Source organism: Anopheles maculipalpis, chromosome 2RL (genome assembly GCF_943734695.1).
Source record: "Anopheles maculipalpis chromosome 2RL, idAnoMacuDA_375_x, whole genome shotgun sequence".
Taxonomy (NCBI): Eukaryota; Metazoa; Arthropoda; class Insecta; order Diptera; family Culicidae; genus Anopheles; species Anopheles maculipalpis.
Window position 1 is genome coordinate 35,452,488 of NC_064871.1, and position 23,485 is coordinate 35,475,972.

A 23,485-nucleotide genomic window follows, 5' to 3' on the forward strand; every position below is an offset into this window, starting at 1 on the left:
ACCTTCTTCCGTAATGAAGGCGTTTCTGATAGTTCGGGGTAGGTTGAATGTCACCAAAGTGTTGACACGCTCATGGACATGTAGGTACTGTACGGTACAAGGTACCTAAACAAGGCAACGGTAGGCTCACACAAGCTACGCGATAAACGTATAATGCGATGCAAATAGGGTGCTAAGCGAGCACCAGGCACCGATCGACAATGCTTGGTGAATCATCGAACGTCAACGACGGAGGGATAAGTGGTGAATCAGCTTAAAAATAAGGTCTTCCGATACGTTTTTAAGACGTTCTTTCCCAAATTAATGCCCAGATTCTAATCGAATATTAGGTGTAATAGTGCTGTAGTGACTAATGCGACTAATGAGTGCACATGTCAACATCTGACACGCGCAACTACTACGGTGGTTCACATTCATCGAATCCTATAGACTTTGAGTGAAATGGCTAGCAGAGCGGTGAATCAGCCGGCGCTTGCCAGCGCCAAAGGGACGACCGAACAAAGCAGTGCTGCCGTCCCGCTAAAGTTTATCTACGTGCCACAGAAGCTCGAGGTGTACGAGTACGAGACGGCCATCTTTCAGTGCATTATTGAAGGTTATCCGACGCCGGCAATGTCCTGGCAGCGGAACGGTATTCCACTCGCACCGACACGCACGGTTACGATTCAGAGCAAGGGTTCCCTGTGCACCATGAAGATCCAGAGCGTCCTGCCGAAGGATGCTGGTCCGTATCAGCTGGTTATCGAGAACGAGAGTGGCCGGGTGGAGCGTACGATCGAGCTGCTGGTGCTGGAAAAAATTCGTACCATCAATCGGGTAAAGCGGAACAGTCAGCCGGCGATCAGTAGCATACGCATCTATCGTCACATCAACGATTATTCGCCGCTCGTCGGTGAGTACATCATCCTGAATGCGGAGTACTACGCACCATCGATACCGACCGTCCGCTGCTTTCACAATGGCCGGGAGCTAGAGGATGGTCGGATATTTCACAAAAGCGTTAGCCAGCGTAATCTTTCGCTAGTGCTGGAAAAAGCGAAACCAAGCGACTCGGGAACGTACACATGCGTGCTGGAAACGATCGATGGCTGCATGAAGGTGATGTCGGCGGAAATTGACGTACAGGATCCGAAGTGGTCCGTACCGATCGACAAGCTGTCGCGGATTGTACGCGACCTGCCGAAAGTGATCACCATTACGGAGGGGACGGAAGTGGAGCTCAGCCTGGAGCTACAGTGCTCCGAGCTGGTGAAATGTTCTTGGAAGAAAAATGGACGCCCCGTAAAGGATTCGACCGATTTCGCGTGAGTTACTAGCCGACGTGTACCCTATAGACAAGCTGCCTAATCTGTTTCCTTCACCTCAATTACAAGCTACATCGACCACGGTAATGGTAAGTTTGGCTTGCGCGTCAAGGACCCATTTCTGGACGATGCGGGACTGTACGAGTGTGTGATCGAAGCGGCAAAGCAGCACCTCACGTCAAGCTGCTACCTGGACGTGCTCGAACTAGACCAACAGCAGCCACCGATGGACTGTGATCATCGGCTACCGGTCCGCTTCGTCCGCTTTCCGCTCGCACAGATTGCCCTCGAGGGAGACAACGTGGAGTTTTATGCGTGTGTACATCCGCCCGACATACGTCTCCGGTGGTTCGTCCGGGGATTGGAAATCACTAGCGGTACCAAAGGATTTTCGGTACGTTCTCTACACTCACTACGAGTACGATCACGTTGTTTCGAGTCGAATCGAGTCTTTCTTCAATCCCACCTCCCCTGCACTATTTCGCAGATGGAGTCACGCGACGATGGTGGTAACATTCTGCGAATATTCAACGCTGCGTACCGGCAAAGTGGTGAAGTGAAGTGTTGCATCCCATCCGCGGTTACCGATCCTCAGGGGCAGCTGTGCGCGTATGCTGATCTGTGCGTGCTGCCCAAGGCGTACGTCGGAGCGTTGGAGCGAAAGGAAATTGAACGGTACAGTATGGCGGGACAGAAGCTGCGATTTCTTCACTGTCTCCAGGACGAGGTGGTGCTGCAGGGGGACGATGTGATCATTGAAGCCTGCTACCAGGGTCTGCCACCGTCCGATCTGCGCTGGAAACGATCGGTAAGTTTGGCCAATTGGCAGGCCGCCGCTATTGTTGTATTAGGGAAGAATTGAGTTAAGGAAGTCAGAAATGACAGACCAAAGAAGGACGGTATACAGTCAAGAGCTCGAAATTACCCAATCGTGACCAAAACCGGCTCGAAACTCGCCCGTATCACATCGTATCGGTGCAACGGATAGGAAGTTATCCGATTAGTATTCAAATGTCGTGTTTCAAGTGCTGTTAATCGACTAATCTTAATCTCAGTCATACACGCACCCAAAGGGCGTAATGGTGGTGAGTTTTTCGTTGCGCAATGTAAACAAACCCACATGATGTGAGCCTCCTTTACGCGGATAGAGGCTTGCCATGTGGGCAAAGAAAAACACAGAGTTACAGTTGCTTTCTTGTAAATTTTTTTTTGCTTAGCTTGTTCATTTTCGTCTGGCACTTGTCGCTTGGTGTGTCAATTAGCATATTTATGAAGTGGTCGGTTTTCTATTTAACGTTCTGTTTAACTACACCCTAACTCACAGAGCTCAAAGGAAAAAAGCGTTCTGCAGAAATGCTTTTATGTCTGAGGAAATAGCTTTGCAATTGTAAGTTGCTTGTTTCTTGCTGTTTCTTTAAGAACTTGACGATCAGTTAATCCTTCGTTTAGGACAAACAATTGCTGGATAAAATTATCGAACAACTCTATGGGTCGCATCAGAGAGTCACATCTTACTAATCAGAAATACTCGGATCAGATGAATAGTTCAGAGGATAATTATCTAAAATGAACAACATTATCGTATGGCCGATGACTTAGTTCTGTTTTGTTCAAGATGCAAAATTCGATATGCGTCGATTCGTCGGTTTCTCCTAAAGATACGAAGATACGTTACGAAGATACGATTAAATACATATTTCAACAGGATCGTGTATGGAATAAGGTCAAGCATTTTAAAACTGGCAGACTACAACCTATCGAAATTGTAGTATGACAGCATTAATTCACTTTAGAAAATCGATTGGCATAATTTCAGTTTTCTTGCAAAATTGCTTCAAAACAAACAATTTTCTAGATTAATTTCGATAGTATAAGCTTCATAGCCTCAACGCGATCTATAGTAGAGCAACAAGCAAATATTAGTTCCTAAAAAGAATTTAACCGGCAAAGTCTCTTTCTTCGCAAACGCTGCAGCTTATGTTGTAGTTTATATCTTATGTATTTATCTCTTTTATGAGCTGTCACGTAGATTCCTTTCCATAAATTCACGTCATTTACATCAACTTCAAATCTGGCTTCGATCGTATTCCCCCATCCTCTATTGCTCCTAAAGCTTTCCAATTTAGGCCTAACTTATCCTAGACAGTGTTTTCTCTTGGTATGCTTGTAATTTCCTGATATTATTTCCAGACAAATGTCCTTTTACACGTTCCTGCTGTTCTATCACTACTTCTATATCAATACCTTATTGAGTTATGTTTCTTTAATCAAGGACCTTGATGGTTGACTCTGCTAGAAACCACATCCATTGTGTTCAACGGGTCGAGAGGACTTTTACCAGATTAATTTTCCGTAAATAATGGTGAATATTCCTCTACCTTGCCCGATTACGAATCAAGGTGTTGTGTCTAGAGGATAGAAACATTTGTAGATCTTCGCTCCCACGCCCAATCGTCATTCATTGCATTGAACAAACGGACTGAATAGTTTGGAATCATTGTCGTGACATGACCAGTCCAGTGGAAAATGGCGAACCTAATTCGTTGCACAATGAGATCACCGAGCAACTCGTTGAGCTTGAAACTGTAGAGACTTTTGTATTGTTCTTTCAAGGAAATACGGGGCCAAAACTTGATGAAGGATAATAAGATAGAAAAACTAAGGGAACTTGTGAGTAGTCCCTATTGCTGCTTCGCGATCATCTGTATTTTTTGTGACTTGTTTTTGATCGGGATATATCTAGTTTCAGCATGAAAAGTCAATTATTGATTTGTTCTTTCCATGATTTTTTACTCACTTTTATATCAGGCCTAACTATTGCAGAAATTAAAAATACTGCTCACGGTCCAGCGCCACTTTTTGCCAATCCAATACACTGGATTTTCTCAAGGCAACAGCCTATTTAACTTAAATTAGACCTGCTTCTCTACTTCCTTCCCCGCAGACGTCCCAAAACAAGTGGACATCCCAAACCAATTCCCTTTGTAAAATTTGTATTTAGTTCACGCACCTTCAGTAATACAGACGCTTTAGATAAAAAATAAATCTAAATATCCTTTAGTTATTTTCTCACACTACATTCTATGAGCTTATTAGGGCATTTATCTTATCAGTTGGGGAACAGGTTGCCGATGATGATGTATGACGATGACAACCACCATGGCATTAATATGCAAGCTTGCGTTATCACTTTCATTCAAGGGCCGAACCATCACCGATAGCAATGCGACTACGAACAATCTGCCGGGTCGCACCCGCCTTCTAATAACAAACATCGAACCGGCGCAGGGTGGCAAATATAGTATTCAACTCGACAAAGCCTGCCCGGAAACGGAGCTATCGATGTGTTTACGTGTGGAGTCGCCTCCGGAACCACCGGCCGGTAAGCCGACGGCAACCGTTGTCAACCAGACCTCTCTCACCGTTTCCTGGAATCCTGCTCCATACGATGGAGGAAGTGCCATAACTGGATTTGTGTACGTTCTAATGATAGCAGCAAACAAAAAAACTACGAGAAAGTGTTTTTAAAAATATGTCCCCTTCTTCCTTCAAAACGTAGGATCGAAATGCAACAGAATGGTGAAGACCGTTGGGTTTGCGTGAAGCGTGTACCGAACTCGTTTTCCTGCCTCATCGACAGTTTGCAGCAGGACGGATGCTATCGGTTTCGAATACGGGCGGAAAATGTGCATGGTACGAGCCATCCAACACCCGCCAGCGCTCTGTTGACACTAAGCGAAGACAAACGAACCAACGGTACGTCCGAGTTGCGAGCGAATCGTGCTATGCCCGCAAGTCCCACCTCTAGCGGAGCCAGTTTCTGCAGCGATCTTGGTAACGGCGAGCCCGGTTACGGTGATCAGACCGGGCAGGAAGGCAACCATCATCAGCATCAAACGGCATCGCCTACGGTAACGATTGCTGCGGGCGGTGACTTTAACGAGCAGTTCGAGGTGGTGAAGGAAGTGGGCAAGGGACGGTTCGGGGTGGTGTACAAGGTGATCGCACGCCAGGGTGAAGCGGGTACTGTGCTGGCAGCCAAAAAGGTCAAGTGCATACGTATGAAGGACAAGGAGCGTGTCTGGCAGGAGACGGCCATCATGGAAAGCCTGGAGCATCCGAAGCTGTTGCGACTGTTCGCTACGTTCGAGCTGCCGAAGGAAATCATCATGGTGGTGGAGTACATTTCGGGCGGTGAACTGTTTGAGCGTGTAGTGGCGGACGATTTCACACTCACCGAGAAGGATTGTGTGATTTTTGTGCGCCAAATTTGCCAGGGCGTGGAGCATATGCACAGCCGCCAGATAGTGCATCTCGATCTGAAGCCGGAAAACATTATGTGCGCTACTAAAACAAGTCACGAGGTAACGTGTAACGCTAAGAACGATTTTACGCACGGTTCGAAGTAAAGATAATGTTCATTTTTGCATCTTTCTTCGTAGATAAAAATTATTGACTTCGGTTTGGCACAGCGACTGTGTGCTTCCAGCCCAACGAGGGTACTGTTCGGGACGCCCGAGTTTATTGCACCGGAGATCATCAACTACGAACCGATCAGCGTCCAGTCGGACATGTGGAGCATCGGTGTGATCTGCTATGTGCTACTGTCCGGCCTGTCACCCTTCATGGGAGACAATGACGTGGACACGTTTAGTAACATCACACGCGCCGAGTATGACTTTGACGACGAAGCATTCGATTTGGTGTCGGACGGTGCGAAAGAATTTATCGCGGGATTGCTTCGCGGCCGCCAGGAGGAACGGCTAAGCGCCCAACAATGTTTGCAGTCGGAATGGCTTTCGTTCAAGAGCGGGGAAAACGTCGGGGTCAATCAGATTCGAACGGATAAGTTGAAAAAATTCATCATCCGTAGAAAATGGCAGGTATGATTGTGGCACAGCGCCATATAACGCATTTTCGCACCTCAATTCATCTTCATGATCACTTCAAACTTTACTCCAACAGAAAACAGGCAATGCCATACGGGCCCTCGGAAGGATGGCGAACTTATCCGCTTCCCGGCGTGTCTCGGTGGTGCCACGCGAAACGAATCCCGAATGTAAGTCTGGTGACATGATCGGTAATGTGTGAGCAAATCTTACTTTGTCGAATATTTTCTTCCTTCGCAGAACGGCCATGAGGATGCGATCTGCAACGAAGCACACAGAACGGCGCACGCGATGTCGGTAGCACGTTTTGTTGATTGTTTCCCAATACCAAAAGAAAGCATCTGATGTTGAACGTAAATCTTTGTTAATTGTTTTAACTATGTTATGTACTACGCAACCTACTACATTAATAAAGGAAATTAAAACCGTGCCCACAGTGCCAGTTCGTGCACTGTTGTCTACAATTAAATAAAACGACTATAGAGCACTCTAGAAATATTGTCCACTTCGTTGCCTGTCTCGTAGCACGTGTTCACTAAAAGGGAAAAAAAATAAATTTAAATTGAATTGAAGCACTCAAATGCTGATAGATGGCGCTACCTTCGGTGAAAAGACTTTTTTGTAGAGGACCTATTATGACTACAGATTTTGTTCAAAAGCATAAAATAAATCATGTACTGCAATCTAACCAACCGAAGCCATTGTATTGAAGAATCTAGAAATAAGTTACTCCGGTTGTTTTAGTTACTTTAATACTAAAAAGAAAACTTATTCGAAAATTTACATCTGCGGATGATGCTAGATGGAATACCTTAAGTTGTTTACCTTATGCGCACGTCTGGAAACAGTGGTAGGCTTTTAAAAACATCGACTGAATTATTTTCATCTTTTTGTTATCGTTTTTTTATCTGTTATATTATAGTGTTATTTGTATGAAAATTGTCTTACTATTTGATTTACAGTCTGTTCCATTTTCGATGCTCAATACATCGAAATGGTGCATTACAGGGGTCCTCAATTTTTTTTGTCGTACGAACGGCCTGGCCATATTGACTTATGAATACCACGTAGTGAGGTAAGTCAGTCCTCACTACGGGGGGACGGTCCGGATGTCATCATAGGTTGGTAAGAAAGAGGTAAAACTTGCAAAATAAGCATCTCTCAGCTCTGCTCAACACAACCCCGGATCCGGATGATGCAACGATAAACATGTTAATGGAATATTTTCAACAATGATATAACTTTAGTTATACCTAGAGGTTATGAACTGGAAGTTAACAATGATTGGCCATTAGTATAGGAAGATGATGACAGAAAATGCAATTTTCCCCACTACCCGGAGAAACAGTTGAACGAAAACACAATTATGCTATGCGGAAGATTTACAACTATGTTAGCTTCGCTGAAGACCCCTGCAAATCGGAGTTTCGTTTGACGTTTGGCTAAAAGCTCATCGGCCGTTTTACCTGATGCTGTCACTGACCCGAAGGGAATCGTAAATATTAGTTTAATTTTAACCATTTCAAGCATATTACTGTACCAACGAATTGGGCCAAAAAGGATTCCACTTGGGAAGGATTGTGGCTGCCATACAGTTTACCGTGCTGGGGTTGTGAGTACGTGTGTATTATTGTGAGAGCGATGCTGTGCACGATGACGGACGCTCAACGAAGTTGATCGAAACATCAGCAATAAGAGCGCGCAGAGGATATTCTCTCGTCCCCGCCCCGCCTTGTCGCGTCGTTGCTGAGACGTCACTGAGATCTGGCCCTGTGAAGGATTTGGAAACGTACATAAAAAAGTGGGTGCTGAAACTTGGGACACCGTCCGACCGTCGACCGAGCGCGAACTGTGCTTAATAAAGTGGCTGAGGTAAGCTAAAAACAGACAACTTCCGGCTGAAACGCAGGAATTCCGTCGCTTTGTTTCTTGCGAGGAATTTGAAGGTTGCTGGAACAGAAGAAAAAAAAACGGTGGAAAGGATAGGCGGGAGATGATCGATCGAGTGATGCTTGAGCGTGATTCGATGCTTCGGTTGAAGATTCTTGCTTTTAAAATACTTGGTGCAAACAGAAAACGGCACATCGGAAGGATTATTATTAGTGTGTGGTACCACACGCCGTATTACGCTTGTTCAGCCGGAACCATTTCAAACGACATGCCTCCTTTCTTGATAGTTTCTTCTGTGTGTGTTTAGCATCCCCCTCCTCCCCAAAGCTACCTTCCTGCCTAATTCTGTTATCTCCCGTGTGTTGGTCCTGTCCAGTTTCCGTGATAGTGTTCGATCGCTTCGATAAATCATCAATTTGCTGTGTATTCGCAGATGCCACAAACGACCGAAGAGGTGGAAGATGATGGCAGCAAAAATATGGTATCCAACCTGCCGCTCCTTTTCGCGGACGGCTACCCAACATCATTGGACAAGATTACCGAAAAGCAGCTGGAAAAATTTATACCCTTTATGGTTCAGTGTTCGTTGGGCAACGTCACTATCCATTCGATGACCGAATTTAACAAACCGCCATGGTGGCCAAAAGATTTAGAATTTACAAAACCTTTCAAGCGGCCAAAATCATTTGCCGGGGTAAGATAGAAATCGGTTCCATCGTCTCCCCAGGATGGATAACTAATTGCGTTTTTGTTTTGTAGGATTGGCTGCTAAAGATGCGCGAGCTCGTGGTAGCGTGTTACGACTCGCACGATAACATCTACCTACTACGGTACTGCGCTGACCTGGCCAAGTTTCAGCCGACGGCATTGCGATTCATCAACAACTACAACTCGACGACATCGTTGTTCGAGCGATCCACAAACAAGCTGCTGGTTACGTTTCGCAATGAAAATATGGTATGAGAGGAGGACAATACTGCAAAGCGATCATTTGAAAAACATGGCTCATACTTTTTTTTTTTTTTACATTTTGCAGCTTTATGACCAAGAGCAAAAGATAAACAGTCGCAAGTGCCTTCTACCGAAGCAATCGAACTCCCAGAGCTGTCTGGCTACTCCGGAGGAAATGGTCATATCAGAAGGCTTTGAAATATACCTCTGCGACTACTGTGATGCCGAACTATACTCCTACGGTGCGATGGTGGTAAGTACATGTTAGATATCACGCACCAGACTCACTACACCAGGTTAACTGCTAATTATCGAAGCTTGTATTTAACTAACTCTGCAATCCTATTAATCCCAGCTTTTATACATATATTTCAAATGCATACTGAGATTGATTTATCCATTTTAGTCAATGCTTAGTGAGTTTGTAATATCTGACAGTAAACTTTAAAGAATCAGGGCATTGATGTAGTACACCTATAAAATGGGTTCAATGAATGAAAGTAAGTGCACAATTGTGCAACCCAGCAAGCGAATATAATATATAAAACAAAAGCGTAGTGAGTAGAGTTGAGTCCAAAGAACGGTAACTGTACAGTTTGTTCAGTTCATCAAAAAGAACGAATCAGGTCGCTCAAGTTACGTAAAAGTAGGAACTTTACCAACTTCTCACCTCATTACTAGTGAGGGCTGATTATCCAACTACGTGGTATAAACAACTTTAGTAAGTCATTCGACGACCGACGTGAGCTAGTCGATCGTTAAACCAAAAAGAAGTAGAAAACTAAAGCAAATGCATTTTTTGCATGCTTGTAAATGACTTCCTCGATTGTGGACCTGAATTCATACAAAAGGTTCAGCTTTTCGTAGACCACTCCGAAACTTCACCAGAAAAATGCTGGATTTCGTAAGCAAGACTGAATAATTTCAATTAGAAAAATATGTTGAAGCTAGTTTTACACATAAATCTATGCGTAACGAATTTTCCCAAACAACAACGCACTGTGTAGCATATATATCAGCATAGCAGAAGTGTATAGATGGTTTTCTATTTTACAACCATTTTAGGAGCACGAGAAAGCCAGCCATTCGGAACAAAGCAATGCGGAGCTCGGGGATACGAGCGATGACGACGATGTCATCTTTTGTGGCCGAGTGCTTGATGATCAGCTTCCCCTCGATGCAGCAGCCCGTGCGCAAGCACAGCAACAAAAGATGGTGTCGTTTCTATCGCAAAATTTTATGCTGCGCTGCACAAACGATTCCAGCACACCGTCAGCTTCCATCTGCAAACCGAGCAGCAACAGTGCCGAGGTGGAAAGTAGTGGAACGACAGTAGAGAGCACCTCCGCAGGAGGAAAGTATCATCGATTGCCAAGGCGTTCCCGGCAGGTGATTACACTCGCCAAATGTACCCAAATTCCGCTCTCCTCCCCACTGGGACTGTTTATGCTGAAGAGTTCCAAAGTCGTCCCAACGCCCGAATATTTGCTGGAGCGGTTCGAGCGCATGGAACGATTCTGTATCGCACCGTCCCTTCCACCCGGCATCAGCTATCCGTTAAGGCCAGGTCTGTTGAACGGTGGTTCGCACGAACCCGGAACCACCATCCACGATCGACGGATGCCCAAATGGTTGTTTGGCAAGGTGAAATCATCGGGACCCAACGGATGTCCCGTAACGTTCAAACGCTTAGCGGACGATTCTTGCGAACCGTCGAAACATCAATACAAAATCCCAAGGCGCCAATTTTTCAGTCAGCAACGAATAGATAACTTTCTCTTCTACAACAAACCACTTCTGGAACGTTGCCGACCGTGTTTGGTAAATTTGCAAAGACTGACAGCTGCCGAAATGCAGGAACTTTCGCAACAGCCCGGTATCGAACGCGAAAAGCGCGAGGCAGAGCTTGCTGCACTGCAAGAATTGCAGCGCCGTAAGGAGCTTGCGGAAATTGCCGAAAGTGCAATGGTTATTGATAGTATCGATCTTTGCTCTTCGGATGACGAGCTGCAGCACATGGAGGAGGGCAAACTGGTCGTCGTAAGTGACGACGATACGACGAATGCGTACCACCACCACCTCCTTCAGGATGACAGTTCCTCTTCCGAGGGTGAGTATTTCTCACATGACGCTATCGAAACAATCGTGTTAGAAATGGACGACAGTATGGGCAATGACACGAATGAATTAACCAACACTAGTTTCTATGCAAATCGGTGTACTACCACCACACCGCCAAAGCTCAATGCCAGCAGCGACCTGTCTAAAGATCTACTGGTACCGACATTCGCAAAGAAATCGTTCGCCAGTTCGTTGCTCAGCGAAAGTGCGTACCGCTTGAACCAATCACTTCCTCCAGCAGGGCATGCTAGTAATGGTAAAATTTTGGACGGTTCCCGACAGCCGCTTACTGCCCCGTTGTACCTGTACGCGAACTGCAGCCAAACCGCCGTCAGCTTATCGGAAGAGTCACAGTTCCCCAGTGGGAATCGTGCGATGGCCAGAAAGGGCACCAGTTTACCGTTGAAGGAAAATTTGGAAAATGGCTTTGGAGCGACCGGAAATGGTGCTAACGGCGACACTGTACTGTTAGGCGCTAGTACAGCCGTCCCTGTGCATAATCATCATCAGTCTGGAACGGTTCAATCACGTGCTACTATGCTGCTTCCTGCACCAATCGTCAACGGTCACGCAATAATCACCAACGGTACCATTCCAGTTGCATTTGCCAGCTCGCGTGCAAGCGCTGCCGTTGTACAGACGCTCTCAACGACAACCACGTACGTTAATCAGGCGATACACATGTCGATGAATCACAACAGTAGTTCCGCTACGGCGGCTGTCTCTAGCACAACCGCAGCCAATCTCCAGTAAAATGTCTCTTGTACATATATATGCAAATATCGATGTAGCTATTTTATTTTCCCTATCAAACAGGGATGAAGAAGTTGAGCCGATTGAAGCCACATAAATATTAAATTCATTCCTACCCATCCCACTGTCCCATTTGCTAGAATTTTGTGTTGTCCGAAACTTCTACATGCAATGGGCTAGGCATGCTGTACACATCGTCATTTTGCAATCAGTATAGGCAGAGGTATACAGACAGGTGTTACATGTAGGTAAAAGTTGTAAATAGCTGTGAAGTTCAAAGCATTATCTTATTTTCTTTTCGTTCTTTCTGCAAATGAGTGCCCGGGGTTTTAGGTATATAAAAGTGAAGGAAGACGGATTGTTCATTAAAATGGCTTATGATAGGATGGCCCCATCTAAAGTTGTTTCAATTATTTAACAAAACCGTTTAATTCGATCTTCTCTTGAAAGTAATTTAATGTACTAAACAAACAATCATATGCTGCCAAGGATTGTTACCGATTTTTTTTTTCATTTGGCCGTTCTGTGATGATGCGAATTATTAGGTGCGTTTGTTATTTGTTAATTTTCTTCTATTTCTCCTACGTTCAATAATACTCTTTCACTTCTTATCGTTTTTCCCCCATGTGTTGCTCGGGTTGTTTTGCGTTAGCTAGTGGCGCTTAAGCATTACCATCTGAAAGGAATATTAATCTGGCTCTCTTTCTCTCTCTCTAACTCTCACGCTACGTAAAAAGATTGGCGTTGTACATATTTCTAAGAATAAATAATAATGGATGCAGCATCATCAACATGAATACAAACTGATATTTCAAGTATGTCAGTCCGGTTTTGTTTTTTTTTTTATTCTTGTTGAGGTTAATTCGATGACAGTAGATAAAGTTGCAGGAACGTGAGCTTCTGAACTGTTTCCGCGGTTGTGAGGATTGACTATCCAACTACATGGTATTAGCAAGTCTAGCAAACCATTCAATGACTGAGTATTCAACGTGGCATGTTCAATACTTCTTCTTCTTCTTGGCCTGCCCAGGGTTAAGCACTTCGTGCCGACATGGCCACGGAAACTCGGTCTAAGGCTGCAGTCCTTCATCCACGGCTGCATCTCCGACAGGTTAGACACCACTTGATCCAGCCAACGAGCTCGTTGTGCTTCTCTACGCCTCGTGCCGAACGGGTCGCAGACGAGTACCTTCTTGGTGGGGCTCAGCTAGCTCGTGGTTCATTCTCCTTCGCCACACGTCCTGCTCGCACACACCTCCAAAGATAGTCCTTAGCACCCGCCGTTCGAAAATGGCGAGTGCATTGGCGTCCTCCGTCAGCATAGTCCAAGTTCCTACCCGTAGAGGACTATCGGACGTATCAAGATGAAGTAAATCGTACATTTCGTGTGTTGTTGGAGTCTTGTGGATCGCAGGAGTTTGTGGAGTCCGTAGTAGCCACGATTCCCCTGAACAAAGCGCCTTCGGATTTCGCTGTTTACGTTGTTGTCCGAAGTTACGATCGTACCAAGGTAGTAGAACTCCTCTACCACCTCGAGATGGTCGCCGTCAACTGATACTCTGCTTCCGAGTCGAGCTCTATCACGGTCAGAGCCTCCGACAAGCAGGTATTTTGTTTTCGTCGCATTGATGCTCAATCCAATTCTATTAGCCTCGCACACCGCCGCAGTTGTCCGTCCGATGATGTCGATGTCATCCGCGAAACCAAGGAATTGGAGAGATCGGGTGAAAATCGTGCCCAGGATGTCGAAGCCCGCACTTTGCTTGATACCCTCCAGAGCGATGTTGAACAACAAACAGGAGAGTCCTTCTCCTTGCCTCAGACCCCGGCGAGATTCAAACGATTCCGACAGCATGCTCGAAACTCTCACCGTGCACTGCACCCCGTCCATAGTGGCCTATAGCAGCCGTACCAGCTTCCCAGGGAATCCGTACTGCTGCATAGTGTTCCATAGTTCGGTCCGATCTATGGTACCATAGGCCGCTTTGAAGTCAATGAACAGGTGCGTAGGGATCCGGTGCTCCCGCAATTTTTGGAGGATCTGCCGTAGAGTGTAGATTTGGTCGGTTGTCGATTTGCCTCCAACAAATCCAGCTTGATAGCTTGCGGCGAAATCTGTAGCAAGGGTCTCCAGTCTGCAGAAGAATATTTGGGATCTTATAGGCAGCATTCAGGACTGAGATGGTTCGGAAGTTAGCACAGTCCATCCTGTCGCGCTTTTTGTACATCGGGTGTATGACACCCAGTTTCCATTCGTCCAGTAGTTCTTCCTGATCCCAAATCTTAACAATCATGTTCACTACGAAGCGAAGTAAATGGTCACTTGCCTCTTCAAGACGGTGGTTTCACGTTCAAGAGGCTTTATTCTTTTATTCTAAGTTGTCTTATCTTGTAAAAGACTTCCTTATTTAAGGGAATTTGTCGTACGAGGGACTCAGTCTCATTCAGTTAACCATAAACCTCGTATTCGAAAAGTGTTCATCGTTCAGCGGTGGGAACAGTAATAGAACTCGTCGTTTAGGGGATTTGTTGAACAAGTCTATCTATCAAGAGATTGAGCAGTTCGAGATTTGTGTTCAAAAAGAGCTTCTAGTTGAGGTGGCTTCGCAGTCGAAAAGATCTTGTCCTAATCTAGATCCAAGTATTATGTAGCGAATTATAACCACGGACTCCCTGGAAAGCTTTTACGGCCGTTGAGAGGCACAAAAAATGGTGACAGTGTCGAATATAATGTCGGATACGTCGCAATCTCATCGGGAACAGAGAATCTGCATCCGGTCGAGAAGATCGGATGCATACGATGCTGAATTCAGACGAAAAGCAGATGACGGAATTTAATCCTCGATCGAGAACGAGAAGCAAAAGACCGTTCTCTTCGTGTTAACCCGTCCGCCCCAATACCCTTAGTTGCTGGGTGTGTTTGCATACGTTCGGATAATTGTTGGTAAAAATATAAGATAATTTTAATGATCCAAAAACACACAAAAATAATTACTTGAATAAGAGGAAATTAGATTCATAAAGCATTAAATACACGCCCCGGTTTCGCATTTTTCGCAATTATTATTTGGATATTTTATTATAAAACGTTAACATGTATATATACAAACACACACACACATGCAGACACAAACTTCCATTTTCTTAGTACACACGTACGCGTGTATGTGTAACAGTTTTTTTTTTTGAGTTCCGCCATTTCAAGTATCATCGGTTTGGATTTTTTTTACACATCAAAACTATAAGATCCCTTCGCCTACGTCCTCTCGGCAGCGACGATACCAGATACGAAAGGATTTTTACATCATACGCTCTCTCAATTGCATTTCCATCGACCGTAGGACCTTAACGCCCTTCTTAAACCGTTTCCATCGTGTTTTTGATCCGTTTCAGACGCTTTTTATAGTTTTCCGTTTAGCTTGCTACATCTTGCTATCATCATCGTCGCAACATAACATACATTTTATCCATCCCGTACGTACGGACGATCGAGTTGTTTTGTCGTGTGTCCTTTGCTCGTGTGTATTGGTTTTTTTTCCCCCAAACGAAACATATTTTGCTGTTGGTTTTACACCTTTTTTGCTTACTTGTCCCACTTATTTTATGAACAACTCCAGTGTATTTAGAAACAACAAACCCTATCGCACGCGCACAGCAATATCGCTCCCCTTGCTTCGTGGCGTCGCAATTCCTAGCCCGATTTGCTGAACGAACAAACGAATGTGGTTTGTGTATGTGTGTTTTATCAACTGCTTTGCTGAAGGATCTGTTCTTGTGCTTAGTTTTGGCTTGCTTTCTCCGGATTTGTCGCATCTTTTCGTTCACTCGTTCGTTTACGTGTCTTTTGGTTTGCTTTTTTTTTGTTGTTGCATTTGTCAACTCTATTTAACTGGTGTGGTTTGTTTAATTTTACGTTTTCAACCGTAACTATTTATTCTTTTCCTTTCGTGTTACGCATAGGTTTTCTTAAAATTATCTCAGTTTTTTGTTTAAATACTCGTCAATATGACGAAACACCGTCTGTTAATTTGACACGCCGATAACAGACTCGCTGCTGCTGCTGCTGATGCTGCGGCACTCGCTTTTTTCTCTTTTTTTGTTTAGTTGTTATTTCGTAAAAACTTGCGTTTGTTAAAAATATTCTTATTTACAACTTTTTTGTTTTTAGTAATTATTTTGAACTATTAAGGCCCTCAACTTTCAGGCTTATATTTAGTAAAAATTACTCTTTCTCTTTTTTTTCTGCATTTTTTTAACGCTTTCTTGCTCTCTCTCCTTCTCTCTTAGCCTCTTTGCTGCTTAGTTGATGTCATGCAATTTTCATTGAAAACATTTGGCATACATAGATCTTTTATGAGTGTGTGTGTGTGTTGTTGTCAGTGTGTTTTGTTTTGTTTTGTTTTTTTATTACTTCAAGTTCCTTAGGTTTTTGGAAAGTACTCGATCATCTGCATACAACAGTTTGCTTGAAGTATTATTTTTTCACGGATCAAAAATGGAGAACAAAACCTAAAACTGGTTCTGCTTCTGGAGGGAAGCGATGGAGGACATTTGGCGATTTGGGGCTTGGAATCGGGAAGCCTTGGAGGCGTAGTTATGGTACGATATCTCTAGGGTAGGACATTGCGCAGCTCCCCACGGATCCAGTGTCCAGTTGGAGCAGTAAAACAAAACAACACACGTAAAACGTTCCACAGCACACCAGGTTTGATGCCGTCCAGGATTGGCAAGAATTTATGAAATTCATTTACTTTTTTTTTGTTTATGTGGTTGTCGATACAACCAAGAGATCACTCCAGAGGCCACCACTTCCAATTTGCAACTACTCGGCAGGCTCGGCAGGAGCAGAGATGCAAGTTTTATTCAAGATCGCCGAAAAACACCATTGATCCAACTGCCACGCGGCAAAGCATGCACCATGCTCTTGCTACCCCACATATCGAAAGAACGAAAGTATCGCCTTCAAGGGTTGTGTGTTAAAAAGTGTAATTAAAAAAAAAAAAAGATTGTTCTTCTGACGATCACGCCGCAATGGGATGGTGTTGTTCTATACCTGCTGCTAACCCCTTTCGCTAGTCTATAATGCATAGTCGCGGTCTTAAAATAACCACAAACGGGGATAATCGTGACAAGAAAGGATCGGTCGACTAGCGCAAGACCGATCGAGTGGCACGATCGATCCTCCAAAAGGGTGGCTTGCAAATCCTGTCTAGTTTTCAAACTCCTGTCGGTGGTAATGCTCGTTTAGTTCAGATGAAACAGTGTGCTTCAATAATATTCCTTGTTATTTTTTTTTTACTTTGGATCTGTCTGTCGACTAGTCACCCTAAGTAACGTGTGCGCGTGTCATCTCGTTCGCTCCTCGTAGTTATCCTAAAACGGATACGGACCTGCGCTAAAAGATGCAAAGCGGGTCGTAGAAAGAGTATCGACCCGATTTTGTTTCTCACCCTCACCTAAATCCATCCAGAGCCGGATAGAGTAACACGAAGAACGCAACCGCGTTCAATGCTTGGTTAGCTTTTAAGCTTACATTAGTAAGATCTTCGCTGTCTCACTCGCTTGTGCTAGCTTTTAAGATATTAAGTTTTACTTTAAGTGCAGAGCTCTACTCAGAGTTCCGGGTTTTCAAAATGGTTGGTTTCTACTATTCCTGGAAAGTACGCTCTCATCACTAATTCGGATGTTGTTGTGTTGTGTGTTTAGCCAATTGTTTTGGTATACCATTCGAAAATGAATGTGTGTGTTTGTGTGGCGTATCAGACAGCTGGATGGACCAATGGAGCCTTCTGCTGGCGTCTGCCAACTTCGTTCGTTCCATTCGAGTAGTTGCACAAAAGGGTTTGGGTTGGCTTGGAACCCTCTCACATTGGTTGATCTACATTACCACGATAGCACGGAATATCCATCAACGAAATTTATCTCTCTTTCTCACCTCGTCTCTCTCTCTCTCTTTCTCTTCCATCTTTAGTAACAAACTCTTCCCAACGGAAAGAACGCGTGTCGGAAATGACGTGTAAACGGTACATAAATATTTCCTTTCTATGTAAATTTTGCATTTCTGTCCGAAATGACCTTTTTTTTGTGTGTTTGTCCCTTCTTGTACGTGTGTTCTGTCTGTATGTGAATTCCTTTTTTGACATTCGGCACCGCACACACAACCCCGGTGCCGGTGATGAAAAATGTGCGACAAATAGAAGTAGTAGTACATTGGTAGCTAGTTAGTAGACTTTCATATAAATATATCTGCAATACAAACAGTAACAGTAGTTTTACACTCTACGTAAATTGTCTCAGTTTTTTTTTAAATCCCCCGCCCCACTCTAACGGGGGCTAGTAAAAAACGAAACAAAAAATTGATACAAAAATTAATTTCCAAACTGCAGTAAAATTTCGTACGGTGGACATTCGATGCCACCGATCATTTTGAGTTTTTTTAACGTTTCTTTTCCATTTTTTTTGGTTTGGTTTGCTTTTTTTTGGTTTCAAATGGGGGCATAGTATTGTTCTTTCACGATTGTTATAATGTAGTATGCTATGTGTGTGTGTCGGTACATTACTTCGCTCGATCGTCAACGCTCACGTGCGATCTCTCCTATTTGCGGTTCCGGATCTTCCGGTTTCGTTCTTACGCTTCCAACGTGGTGTTGCTCCTCCGTTCGCTATATACTTATAAGTGTGACAGTTTCCTACTCACGCTATATGTCTGTTTGCAATTATTGCAATATAAATATGTGTGTATGTGTGTGTACGATAACATCCTTTTTCTGTATCTTTAAAGGCAAAACAAAAACAGTATGGTATCATGTCTGGCTCACACTGCTAGCCGATGTTTCATCGGGCAGAGCACAAACTGTTACCATAGTTACAGCCTCGGCTGTGTGTGTGTAAAGAGGGAGTACTACACGTGCTACGTTGTGTTCTGTTGATCGAAAAATAGTTGCCCCGCAATTATTGGTCACTAGAGCCGTAGGAATGTTAATAAAAACGGTAAACTATTTTAACCATTAGCACACCACAACCACAACACACGGTCGACCGGTGCAATTTTTGACATAACAACAGCTGTGGCATGTGTGCAGGTTTTAACATGGGTGCATGTTTGCGTGTGCGCTTTATTCTTTCCCTGCGTTAAGCTTTTACTAAAGAACTACAGGGGTATTCTGAGTATTTTTGACATTTTTCTCATGGTTTCTTTTTTGACGAAAATAGCCCACATATTTCCATACATTTGTAGCCTTGCGCTGTAGTTGTTTGACGGTTACCTAGATATGTTAGATATTATAATATGCTTCGAAACAATATTTAAAACATAAGTTACAATTCTTCCCAAATGTAAGTTTTATGCTAACTTGCAACAAGATGTTTTCCATCTAGCTAAAACAATATTATTTCAACCGAGCATGCCCGGAATCAAGAAGAGCTTAGCATAGACACCATGCCGTAATACTGAAACTAAAAAATAAAAATAAATTAACACAATCAGTTTCTTATTTACTTCTTGAATAAAAAAAACTGTTATTTATCTCACGATTTTGTTTATGAATAAAATTCATTGTTCAATGGTAATTAAAAAATATAAATTGGAAATTCGTCGAACGAAGTATCCTATCTGGACCGTTCCCCCGTAGTAAGGATTGACTATCCAATGACGTGGAATTAGCAAAACTAGTAAGCCATTCGATGGCTGGTATGATCTATAGAAGATCATTAAGTCTAGAAGAAGCAAATGTACGAGGAATGATCATTGTATCGAGCAGTATTCTTAGGGTCGTCTAGTCCTCATTATCCGCGGATCACGACAAGTGACTCTAGTGCGTCCTGAAGTTTTTGTCTTATTGCAATAAGACAGCAAGTGTGTTCGAAATCTATTACAACTAATTGAAAAAAAATTGAGAAACAATTAAAAACAACCGTAGGACACAAGCTAAAATATCTGGGCAATCGCCAAAAAACCACGAGGCAAAGAATAAATCTATGGAAATCCGTAAAACGTCCCGAATACCCACGATGCTCTCCACCCATATGAGTGTGTGTGTGTGTGCTATAACGGTGCTTGTTTGCTGTTTGAGTAACTAAAACGCATCCGTTTTTGTTGTACCGGTTTGCGCATATATTCCGTTTTGCTGTAGAACAGTGGAAAACGTTGGTTAGTGTTCGGCTAAGCAATGGTGTGATAAAGTTAAGGAAGACAATGAAGTAACAGACAACGTAAATGAAAACAGCACCTTTCTCAACTGTGCCCGAAACAATGTGTTCGGTTGCAATTGTGGTTCCGGTAGATTTGGCTGTTGTGTAAGATCTGCGCCTACCAACCAGCCTAACACTTAACACTAAGTGTGTGCCACCGGCCAGAGCAGTATGTCTCATTCTTTGACCATATCAAATTATCCAACTTGATGCAAAACTAAACCATTATCATCATCAACTACCACCCACCTCACACTTCTGCACCATATTTTATAATCACGAGTAACGTAAATTAAATACATAATAGAATATATAGATATATGCACCTATGTTCGTAACTTGATTATATACATATATGTATGTATATATACCTCTATGTATGTATAAATGCTTTTCTTGCTTTGCTTGTTTGCTGCATGTATAAGTATATAGAACTGTACTATAATTCGCTTCGAAATATTCGACTAGCCCTCACTGACCAAATTACAATGGCCAGCCCCACAGTGTGTGTGCTCATATAATTACTCAAATGCTTGCCAGTAATATATAATATTCTGTATGGTGCATTTGTGCATTTCCACTTTTCCGCTTCCTTTTTCTTCTATTTTTGATTTGCATTACCTTTATTGAGAGAACCAGTTGCGCTGCTACACGAGTAGTAGATAGCCAGTAGAACACAAAACCCTATGTAAACCTCGAAAGTCCTAACTCTGTCATTTGTCCCACCAGTGCAGTTCGCTGCGATAGTGAATACCGCCCTCTCCACGCACAATACATCTTGCCAGTGTAGATCGCACTAACGAATAACGAATTAATCTCAGTGTACTCGACCGAATAGTATAACAGTAGCTAAGCTGCACGTCACTGAGCAGATGGCTATTAGTACAAAAAAAAATGGAGTAACACCCATCCCTTCCTACCATCTAGGCCGGTGTTGATGAGGTGTGTGAGTGTATATGTGCTTCAGGAAGGGCAAGTATAATGTCGGACATAACGAACTTTAAGATACACGCATCAGGAGGGAACAATATGGCCCCTCGTAAAATAGTGAACAAAGTACGCAATAGTGTGTTTGCAAGGAACATATCAGTAAGAAATTGCACGCGCCTCTAGCGTCTAAAGATAATAAAGATCTTGTCCTTCCGTTCCAAAGACCTGTTGGCGTGTGCATCGGTGGCACGATTAGTTGCTGTTCCAGCTGCTGCTCCTGCTGCTCCTGCTGCGGCTGAGCAGTAAGTAGGTTTTGATTGTGACGCTCACTTATGCTGATGTGCACTGGCGCGTTTTACACTTTCTGCTTTAGGGCAGGATATTTTAAGGAGTTGGAAGAATAGAGCGTGTCAATAGCGTGTTTTACCCAGTAGAAGCAGATGCAGTAGAAGTAGCAGTAGCAGTCATAATAGTAGTGTAGTGATACTAATAATAGTCAGTTTTCTATAGTTGAATAGTTTTTGGCTTTAAAGATGTCCCCCGGTAGTTGCAGCTAGCACTATGCAGCTCATAGTAGTATATTACTAGTTGCAGTTACTGCAGAAGCAGCATTAAAACTATTGCCAAATGGACTCATGATACGTACGTACCCGTCAATAGATTCTAGAGAGCCTACCCAACCAAAAAATTCCAAAACTGACGGCGCACTCAACTAACGAAAATAGCGTTTATCGACAGTGTACCCTTTTTTGTACTAAAAAAAATCTCTATCATTTAACACAGACACAAACACACACACACATCGAGAGACTACGTGCGCGAACTTTGTCTCCATAATTTGCTATTTGCTTTAACAATAGTGACGATATCGCGTCAAACAATAAAGAACCAGAGTGTCGATGGCAGCTCTGGATAATAGAGAGGAGAAGTACGGTGCATTTGCAGCGCCATTGCTTTGTTTGCGTTTGTGCTTGGTGTGCCTCTTTTAACGGCTTTTTACTTCCATTCTGTAAGAAGTTTTCGAGTCCGTAGCACACGTGTTTCTGCTTGTTTCCGTTTTTAAACGCCGTTTGGTAGACCCTGACGGTGACCACCGCTCGCTCTCTCTCTCTGCCTAAACATTTGTCGTTACGTCGTCGTTAGCTGAAACCTATAGCTAAGCTGCATATGGATTTCTCGCTTCTCAGATAATCTTATATCGCTACTGAATAACACGTTCACGCGTAACTTGCTCTAGTGAGTGAGTCCTGGAGGAGTGTGCGTGTGTTTTGTGTGTGTGTGATACTTTTGCTATGCCAGTTCCAGCACACTTACACCCACATGCATCATCCTACGTACGAATCGTAACCCGTTCCGTTTCTAACGTACGCCATTTTCGCGCCCTCTGTTTTGTCTATTTATCTTTCTGTATATATATATATTTTTTTTTTCTTGTCTCCTCTCTGTATCCTCTCATAATATATTTCATTTATCATAATTATTTGTTGCACCTATTCGATTTGCTTCTTCTAATAAGAGGGTCGTGATTTTCATAGAGTTTCGTTTTGCACCGTGTGTAAAGAGCAATTTATAAGTTATTCGAGCTAACATATCATTTCTACATACTCTCTTACTCTCTCTCACACACACTCACCCACACTCTCACCTGCTTTATATCGCTCTTCCTCACGCATATATTAAACATATACGTGACATTTGTTTTTTTAATCTTTTAGCTACTTAAAGTAATGCTTTCCCATTCGCATTTTGCACACACAGCACAAATGCTCAGCCAGCTTATCATTGTAAGTATTGATTTTCCCCCACCCTCCTCTTTGCTTTGTTTAAAACACAATTAAAATAATTTACCATTATACACCATCTACATATAGATGAGTAAGTAGTCTTCAATATAAAAGTACTTCAATCAAGTCGTTCGATTTTTGCTGCAGTACACTTAGTATACCTAGTTCCAAAAATACAACACTACAGTATCAAACGTCGCCGCCATGCATTCGTATCAAATCAAGATGCTTGATTAAATATACTTATTTCTTCGACTCCCCCATATGCTTCCCGCGCCGTTGGCACCGGCATTCCTTTTTCCTTCTTTAACGTTCCACTTCTTTATCTGTTTGATTTGTTCGTCTTTCGCTCTCTGTGTACCTTTTTCTTCCAAATATTATCCTTCACTCATTGTGCCTTTTTCTATTGGTTTTTGTCCCTGTTGTTCCGTTACGCGCATTTTGGTGGTATATTGTTTTCACGTTTGTTCGTGCCCTCTCTCTCTCTCTCGTGATTGCAGTCGTATTGCAGTTCGCACACCTCGGCGACCACTTTTAGCCCTCGAATGTATATATATATATGTCTATGGTTTTATCAATCAAACCATCTCCTATTTTCGGTTGTTTCGTTTTCTCTTCGTCTTGAACGATTTTTTGTGACGATGTCCTTAAATTTTTGCTGCAATTTTATTCC

The 23,485-nt window shown here is 43.3% G+C and overlaps 2 protein-coding genes across 2 annotated transcripts; both read left to right on the forward strand.

Moving 5' to 3' along the window:
* The first annotated feature begins 400 nt into the window (after positions 1 to 400).
* LOC126556904 (myosin light chain kinase, smooth muscle-like) lies at positions 401 to 6,485 on the forward strand. Its single transcript, XM_050212452.1, has 8 exons — positions 401 to 1,304; positions 1,374 to 1,698; positions 1,792 to 2,112; positions 4,506 to 4,780; positions 4,864 to 5,668; positions 5,747 to 6,187; positions 6,270 to 6,363; positions 6,434 to 6,485. Coding segments are annotated over exons 1-8 (3,126 nt in total). The 5' UTR covers positions 401 to 441; the 3' UTR covers positions 6,436 to 6,485.
* A 2,031-nt stretch (positions 6,486 to 8,516) lies between these two features.
* LOC126557126 (uncharacterized) lies at positions 8,517 to 11,921 on the forward strand. Its single transcript, XM_050212795.1, has 4 exons — positions 8,517 to 8,777; positions 8,843 to 9,040; positions 9,120 to 9,287; positions 10,100 to 11,921. Exons 1-4 carry the CDS (start codon positions 8,517 to 8,519, stop codon positions 11,906 to 11,908), a joined length of 2,436 nt encoding a protein of 811 aa, XP_050068752.1. The 3' UTR covers positions 11,909 to 11,921.
* Positions 11,922 to 23,485: the final 11,564 nt, after the last annotated feature.